Source organism: Triticum aestivum, chromosome 7D, assembly GCF_018294505.1.
Source record: "Triticum aestivum cultivar Chinese Spring chromosome 7D, IWGSC CS RefSeq v2.1, whole genome shotgun sequence".
Lineage (NCBI taxonomy): Eukaryota > Viridiplantae > Streptophyta > Magnoliopsida > Poales > Poaceae > Triticum > Triticum aestivum.
In genome coordinates, this window is record NC_057814.1 from 295,100,764 (window position 1) to 295,109,313 (window position 8,550).

Here is an 8,550-nt window from a genome sequence, read left to right on the forward strand (position 1 = left end):
CGCTTTGCCTGACTTGTAAACATACCCAGCTTTGATGTGTACATTTTTTATACTTCGTATATTCTACATTTTTTATACATGTTTTTTTGAGGGTGAAACATTTTTTTATACATGTTAACATATTTTCTCAACCGCGCCCTACAGTATCGGTCAAACCCAATGGGCCGGCCCAGTCGGGAGTTCTATTTGCGCAAAACGCGTCTCCCGGTTGTCAGCGAAACGTCACCGACCGGGCCAGTTTCACGGGCCTGTTCGTCCCAACGGTTCCTGCGTCAACCCACACATCACGACGGCATCAGACTCCTCGCCGTGAACGAGCCCCATCAACCCCCAATCGACAGCTCGGCTGCTCCTCTCCCAACCATGGCGGCCGTGGCGCCTACCCCCGACAACCTCGACCCCCCGCCGTCCACTCCTCCAAACACGGCAACCCCTCCTCAGGCCACCGCCACGTCCACCCCGCCGAACCCGGCAACCCCTAATCCCCCGGCCTCCAACCCCACGATGTCAAGCCCTAACCCTAACCCCGCCCCCGCCCCCGCCCCCGCCCCTCCGGTCGTCCTGCCGCCGATGCCCCCTGCTCCGGTATCCTTCGCCCCTTCCTTCCGGCCGCTGGGTGCACCGCCCCCGCCGCAGGTGCAGCAGTACGGTGCTATACGTAATCCGGGCTACCTGATGGGACAGCCGATGCAGCCGCCAGGCGTGCACCACGTGATGCGTCCGCCGACCATGTACGCGCCCCAGCCGGGTCCGTACATGCAGCAGCCGGGCGTCGCCGTTCCTCCCGGTGGGTCCTGTTCTCCATCCATCTCTAGGCTTATACGATTGAATGACAATAGATTTATGCTTCCGCCGGATTGTGCCTGGGAAATCTCCAGACGTTCCATGTGCTGTGCTGTAGGAAATCTGGTGGAATCGACTGGATATGTCTTTAACGCGCGGGTAGGATCTGGGATTAGGGTTTAGAGGTGGGATGCGCCTGATGCTAGTGATTTACAGTAGTGTTTAGAGCAACTGGCATCCCCTCGCTTGATAACGATGACAGGGTATTTCTCTGCTACAGCGGTGGTCGTGCCGGCCGTTACTCCCTTCAGCGAGAGGTCCCGGCTCATGTTTGATTCTGCTGCTCTAACTGAAGCTATAACAGATCATTTTCTCCCTCACTGCATGTGGTATGCTGAATGTTTGAATTTGAACTGGTTATATTTAAATTGTGTGAAATTGATTTAAATGCTTTAGCTTGCCGTTTAATTAGGCTCGGTTTCTGTATGTACTTAGATCCTTCGACAATGGGTTGTTCAAAAAATGGGCTAAGGTACCATGATTTCTTGTCGCTTAATTTCATGTCAAGTATTTCTTGCTTAATTTGGTTTGAATTACTTTTATCGTTAATAAGAAGTTTAGAGTGAGTGACACATTTGCTTAAGCTTTTATATCTTGAGTAGTGCAATGCAATGGTGTGAGCTATCCCAAGTTTTGCAAATAACCAATACAAGTACGTTATCCTGCCTAATGGGCGCTAAGAGGTAAGGTTAGCTTTCCCTAGTTCTTATTTTATTTGAAAATAATATTGTTTTTCTGTCGATGTTCATCCCGGTTATTCTGAATATGCAAGATACCTGCTTATCTAGTGCTGCTCTTCTTTCCTTGTCTTATGCTAGCTTACATATTTTTAAAGGATTAGTGTATGCTCTGTTTTCTGGACTGTTACTAATGTGGCAGCATAGATGTTTGTTTGTTTCTCTCTTCAGGTGTGCATCGTTTTGCTGGACCATATACTATGATGCGTCCATGTTTTCCTCCACGCCCAATGCCTCCTGTTGGTGTTGTGCAAATTCAACGGCCAGCAACAATTCCTGGAATTCGTGGTGCTCCTCCTATGGTAGCCCCTCCTGCCAGACCGCCTGCTCCAGCTGTCACACCCGTTGACAAACCACCAACTGCAGTTTATGTCGGGAAGATCGCCCCAACAGTGGACAATGGTTTGCTTCTTTCACTTCTTCGGGTATATCACCTTTTCCCTATTATTTTTGTAGTATATTAACATGGCAATGTCGACTTGTACATACTTTAGTCAGCTTTTCTGTTTATGCCATCAAATGCTTTTAGCATGTGTGTTTGAATGTTTTCCCATCTTCAGATTTGTGGACCTGTCAAGAGTTGGAAGCGCACCCAAAATCCAAGTAATGGCAAACCAGTAGCGTTTGGCTTTTGTGAGTTTGAATCTGCTGAAGGCATCCTTCGTGCGACGCGGTTGCTGAACAAATTGAGCATTGATGGGCAAGAACTGGTGGTATGCATCATTCTTACATATTTCTCATGATTGTGGAATCGGTGGATTTGATAAATATGGGAACTAAAATGTAATTTCATTCGGAAGGATAAGGACCTGCATATAACCTAATAATCGGACATCAGTTGTTTCTAACAAACTCTTTTTTGTAACAAATTGTTACATATTTCTTATGATTGTGGAATCGGTGGATTTGATAAATATGGGAACTAAAATGTAATTTCATTCGGAAGGATAGGACCTGCATATAACCTAATAATAGGACATCAGTTGTTTCTAACAAACTCTTTTTTGTAAAAGCTGACAACTGTTTGTAAACTGATTCTTAGTAACTTGCATGTTCCATGTACAACCAAAGGGAACTTATTGAATTTTTATGTCTTTGTCGCTCACATGTTGGCTCCAGACCAATATGTAAAAATATGTTTCACCTGTTGGATTGATGGAAAATGAGGGCCCACAAATTCTAATTCACAAAGCTTAATTCTTATGTACTGGAACCCTGTGCCGAAGGATTAGAATAATACTTTCCTTTTGCTTCCATGACGTTGTGTTAGGGTATTAGGGATTAATTTTTGAAACCTTGTAGCCTGAAGGCATCCTAGTCATAGAATGCTTGTTTTACCATCATGTGCATGTTTTTAGACATTGTACCGACACAATAGATGCTTTTGTCCATAGGTGAGATACGCTACCCAACATTCAAGTGGTAGCAGATAGACCAATTAAATTTCTTGGTTGTTTGGTGTGAAAAACACCTACCCTAACCTTTCTTGTGTACCATTGTTCAGTCATTGAATTATCTGTTACTGTGTGCATAGGCAGAACTTGTAAAGGACCCCTCCATTTGATTGTTACAGTTTATTTCTGTGCTAGTGCCGTGTTCAACCAGCATTTGAATTGGCCTGCAGTTTTTTTTATCAAGGATTGCTTAAGGAATATGTTTACTTTGAAAATCCTGCATGATGTAGTCTAATCACATTTCAAGGAGGCCATCAAGATATTTTTTTCCCCAATTGGCATGGTTAGACACTTTTTGTGTTGCCTGTTAAATATATGTCTAAATCTTCCGTATGTTCTCTCAAAAGTAATGATAATGTTATTATGCCTCCCTATATATTTTTTGAACTCTCCTTATATTTTATTTCAATGCAAGGTTAATATTAATGATGCCACCAAAGAGTACCTGAAGAAACATGTTGAAGAAAAGAAGAAGGTACATGAGAACACCAAAAAGGAGGAACATGAAGGTGGGGATGGGACTTCTGCTGTTGCTGAAAATGAATCATTGAAGCTTGTTTCTGGTAAAACAGATGAAACAGAAGATTCCGGAGATAAGGATAGTGAAGAAAACACCAAGAAATTTGGGATTGTTACAAATGAAGATTCTGAGGCTGATAAGGCTGCTGCAGAACTAATAAACAGTATTATTGAAGAGTGGTTAAAGACTCGACCCCTGCCGCCGCCACCACCACCCCTGCCGGTTCAACCATCTGCTGACATCTCATCCAAACATAATAACGGGGAGTCTGTTGTCGACATGGCAATGACTGGTATGGAATAATGGTAATAGTTTTTTGGCCAAATTTGCATTTGAATAATATGTATTTCATCACTGCTGCAGATTCTGAAGATAATGATGATTGTGTTGACAAAAGGACAGTTGGTGAAACTGAAAAGACAGAAAATGACTCTCTTGATAGGAGGAAAGATAAAGAGCATGATAAGGAGAAGCAGGAAAAGGAAAAAGAACTTCAAAGATATGAGCGTGAGCGTGAGCGAGAAAGAGTCAGGAGGGATAGAGATAAGGAACTCAAGCATAGAGAAGTGGAAAGGCTGTACAAAGATCACCTTAAAGAGTGGGAATCCAGGGAGAGAGATAAAGAATATCAAAGACAATACGAGAAGGACCGTGAGAAGGAAAAAGAACGTGAACGCAAAAGGGAGATCATGAAGCAGGAAGATGAAAGCGACGAAGAGGATTCGAGGAAAAGAAGACGAAGGAACAGTAACACACTTGAAGAGAGGAAAAGGCGGAGGCAACGCGAAAAGCAGGAAGACTTGGCGGACAAATTAAAAGAGGAACAGGAAATTGCTGAAGCAAGGAGGCGTGCAATAGAGCTGCAACAGCAGGCAGATGAAGCAGCTGCGGCAGAGTCTGCTATATTTATGGAGGTTGATGGTGATGACGGGAAGGAAGCAGATGCACCAAACAAGCCGATTGTTTCAGATGATGATAATGTTGTCAGCAGTGCTAATGGTGTTGATGCAGGTAAGTAAATATTTCCTCACAAAGTTTATCACATTAGCTACATTCTAGTTCCAACATTTTTGCATCCATTGTACAGATGATGGCAAAACTCATAAGGACTGTAACGGTGATGAAGCAAGTATGGTACCTGGTCAAATTCTAGATATCAAACAAAATATCAATGCTCCAGCAAAAAAGTTGGGTTTTGGTTTGATTGGCTCTGGTAAACGGACATCTGTTCCATCAGTTTTTGCTGAAGAGGATGACGATGATAATAAGGATAAACGGATAAGACCTTTAGTACCTATTGATTACTCCACTGAGGAATTGCAAGCTGTGGAGGCGGATTCTTATTCTGATCAACCCAATAATATTGTAGCAGCTGCTGAGTTTGCTAAGCGCATCTTGGTATCTAATCAAAAGGAAGAGCAGCCTGAAACCGAAAGGAGTAGGAGAGCCATTGATAGATCGACCCTAAGGGATAAGAGTCGAAATGATGAAGATGGTGCACGTCTTGGTGATGACAGAAGAGAAATGATGCATGATCGAGACAATGATAAGCCCAAGTTAGAGAACAAGAAAGTTTTGGATGCAAAACAATTGATTGACATGATTCCGAGGACAAAGGAAGAGCTTTTTTCCTATGATATTAATTGGGCAATATATGAGAAGGTGAATTATTTTTCTTGACCTTGTATTTTCAGTACTCAAAAGTTGGGTAATGTTTTGTTTCTTCACCCATTTCAAGTTATTTTTATGTCATATCTTTGTGCATGCATGTTATTTCTTTGATGTTCTGTGAGGTCTTTATGGAAGCAGTTTAAGTATGTTTGCCAGTGGTTACGAAAAGAAAAACACACACGATGTAGTGCTCAAACCATTGCAGATCTGAAGATATATTTTCCTGAACAGATACGAGATCCACCACATAATTATTTCATTAGTATAATGTTAAACCTGTTATTATTTTCATTCCGGTTAATGTGCATAATTCACAATTTGATCTGAGAGGCACCATATGTTGGGTACACAAGTGTAGAGGTGTGTCAGATGGTTTTTACTCTGAAATATTTGATTTTGCTTTCCCTGTTGTGTTTGCGGTGTGGTTGTATTCAACACTAACATCATTGTTCTTTTGTGTCAGCATGAGTTGCATGATAGAATGAGGCCTTGGATCTCGAAAAAGATAATCGAATTTCTTGGTGAGGAGGAATCGACTTTGGTGGAATATATTGTCTCGTGCACCAAAGATCATGTCCATGCAGCGAAAATGCTGGAGCTCCTACAGTCAATTTTGGACGTCGAGGCTGAAATGTTTGTCCTTAAGATGTGGAGGATGCTAATATTTGAAATTAAGAAAGTTGAAGCAGGACTATCAGTAAGAGGGAAGGCTTGAAGTTGAGGCAACTGTCTTGTATAACATTTTCTGCTTTTTGTCTGCAACTGTTTTCTTACTTCTAAGCTTATGTTGTAAGACAGCTGCTGTAAACATTTGAGTGAGATCGAATTACTGGTTCCCATATGTTCTGATGTCTATTTTAGAAATGTATACATAAACTGTTGATGCTCAATATTTGATCTGAAATTGCTGCGTCTTGCGCCCTTTTATTGTTTCCAAGTTCCAACAGGTGATTGTAGAATGTGTTATAGTGATAAGAGTACATTTACTCATTCAATCTGTACCAACTTGATTTTCTTTGCACATGATGTACATGGTGAAAATTTTCATGAGACTTTGAAAGTGTACTTGTTTTACTTCAACAAAACCGTGGAGAAAAAAAAACAGAGAGCACCTGGTTGGAGAAATATTTTCTGGACTGTTCCACTCAAAATTCATGTAAATTTCCTATAAGAAATCTAACTTCTTCGCCTTGTGTTTGCAATTGTGGTATTCTATTATAGGGTGAGTATTGCGAGCTGAGTAAAATGAAGCCACCACATTGAATATATCATCATATATTTCGTGTAAGAAATCTAACTTCTTTACCTAGTGTTCGCAATTGTAGTATTTTATTCTAGGGTGAGTATTGAGAGCTGAGTAAAATGAAGCCACCACATTGAATATACCTATGAGAAATCTAACTTCTTCGCCTTGTGTTTGCAATTGTAGTATTCTATTCTAGGGTGAGTATTGAGAGCTGAGTAAAATCAAGCCACCACATTGAATAGAGATTCAATATTCCTATTCTACTTATGATAATCGCATGCTCTTGTTTGGACTTTAGAAACTTGACAATATTATTTGTGACCTAAAGAATCTGTCATTTTGATCATGAATCTTTGAAAACATATTAAAAGTCAAGCAAAACTGAACTGTACACATGCTAAATGGGTTGAATTTATTGGGATTTTTCTTTGTGTCATTGGACACAAGAAAGATATAGAAATGGTATTGTTGATGCATGTCTCGTCTATATACTATGCTTTCATAACTTGATTTTAAAATATTTGATTTGGAGACCATCAAAGATCAATATGTGCATGGTACTGAATTTAAAGATGTATTGCAGGATTTTAAAGATGGAAGAACATGGAACAAGTTCGTCAAATGATTGTTTTGTGTTCTGTGCTAACAATTTGCATTCCAGCTAGCTTTGTTCATCTTTTATTGTTGCAGGAGGCGCATGGAGGAAGATCAATGGGACACTTTGGCGTGAAGAAGATGGAGGCTATATTTGCTACACATTTCTTTTGGCCAAAATGAAACGGAAAGTTGATCATTTTGTTGCTCGCTGCACTGCATGTCAAAAAGCTAAGTCACGACCTAATCCTCTAGTTTATATATGCCTTTGTATGATACCTAGTGTTTCATGGGAGGACATATCCATGGACTTTGTTTTAGGTTTACCTTGAACAAAGAATGGGAGGGATAACATATTCGTTGTCATGGACAGAATTTTGAAAATAGCACACTTTATACCATGTCATAAAAGCGATGCTGCTGCTAATTTGCTGATTTTTTATTTCGTGAAATTATTCGCTTGCATGGTGTGCTGAATACTATTTATTTTAGATCTTGATACTAAATTTCTTAGCCATTTTTGGAGATGCCTATGGGCTAATTTGGAGACTAAACTGCTTTTTAGTACTACATGTCACCCACAAATTGATGGGACAAACTGAAGTAGTCAATAAAACATTGTCTACTATGCTTAAGGTTGTTCCAAAGAATAATCTAAAAATGTGGGAAGAATGTCTTCCCCACATTGAATTGCTTATAATCATTCGCTGCATTCTACCACTATGATGTGTCCTTTTGAAATTGTGTACAGTTTTCTACCTCGTGCACCCATTGATTTATTGCCTCTTCCATCTTCGGAGAAAGATAATTTTGACATTAAACAACGTGCTGAATTGCTATTAAAAATTCATGAATTAACTAAGAAAACATTGAGCTTATGAATGCTAAATACAAACTTGCTGACGATAAGGATAGAAAACATGTTATGCTTGGGCAAGGTGATCTTATTTGGTTACATTTACGCAAAGATAGGTTTCCTGATTTGCGCAAATCTAAGATAATGCCACATGTTGATAGTCCTTTTAAGGAGTTAGAGAAAATAGATGATAATGCATATAAAATTGAGCTGCCTGCAGATTTGGGGTTAGTCCCACGTTTAACACTGCAAATTTGAAACCTTATTTGGGAGAGGAAGATGAGCTTTTGTCGAGAAAGACTTGAATTCAAGAAGAGGAGGATGAAGGGGACATCCCTACCGTTGTTACACCATAGCCCCAGCTGCCACACATATTGAGCCAATTACTAGAGCTCACGCACGTCAATTAAATTATCATATACTTTTGTTTCTCAATAATGTTTTCAATGTTCATGAGAATATGATTCTGCCTAAATTGGATACTTATGTATTACTTAGGAATGAATGGCCTAGCATGGACAAGAGGGATGGACATTGGATTATGAACAAGCATAGAGATGAAGGTACGCACGCAGGGAACAAGAATGAAGCTTCAAGTGGAGATGACATGGCTTTGAAGCCACCATAAG

General features: G+C 40.4%; 1 protein-coding gene across 3 annotated transcripts; it reads left to right on the top strand.

The window, feature by feature from the left end:
• Window positions 1-319: 319 nt before the first annotated feature.
• Window positions 320-6,115, top strand: LOC123170041 (RNA-binding protein 25). 3 transcript variants are annotated; one of them, XM_044587887.1, is made up of 9 exons: window positions 558-787; window positions 1,064-1,172; window positions 1,279-1,526; window positions 1,752-2,005; window positions 2,141-2,293; window positions 3,450-3,846; window positions 3,918-4,565; window positions 4,642-5,216; window positions 5,689-6,115. In XM_044587887.1, exons 4-9 carry the CDS (start codon window positions 1,781-1,783, stop codon window positions 5,938-5,940), a joined length of 2,250 nt encoding a protein of 749 aa, XP_044443822.1. In that variant the 5' UTR covers window positions 558-787; window positions 1,064-1,172; window positions 1,279-1,526; window positions 1,752-1,780; the 3' UTR covers window positions 5,941-6,115. The 3 variants fall into 3 exon arrangements, with proteins under 3 accessions (XP_044443819.1, XP_044443822.1, XP_044443820.1); XM_044587885.1 differs by having other exon boundaries at window positions 1,279-2,005; XM_044587884.1 differs by lacking the exons at window positions 1,064-1,172; window positions 1,279-1,526 and having other exon boundaries at window positions 320-787.
• Window positions 6,116-8,550: the final 2,435 nt, after the last annotated feature.

What these genes read in the sequence shown, in the direction of transcription:
- LOC123170041 (XM_044587884.1), top strand. Translation starts at nt 364, where the DNA reads ATGGCGGCCGTGGCGCCTACCCCCGACAACCTCGACCCCCCGCCGTCC. An exon ending in TTGATGGGCAAGAACTGGTG is followed by an intron (nt 2,294 to 3,449) that starts GTATGCATCATT and finishes TTTCAATGCAAG; the next exon opens with GTTAATATTAATGATGCCAC. An exon ending in ATTGGGCAATATATGAGAAG is followed by an intron (nt 5,217 to 5,688) that starts GTGAATTATTTT and finishes CTTTTGTGTCAG; the next exon opens with CATGAGTTGCATGATAGAAT.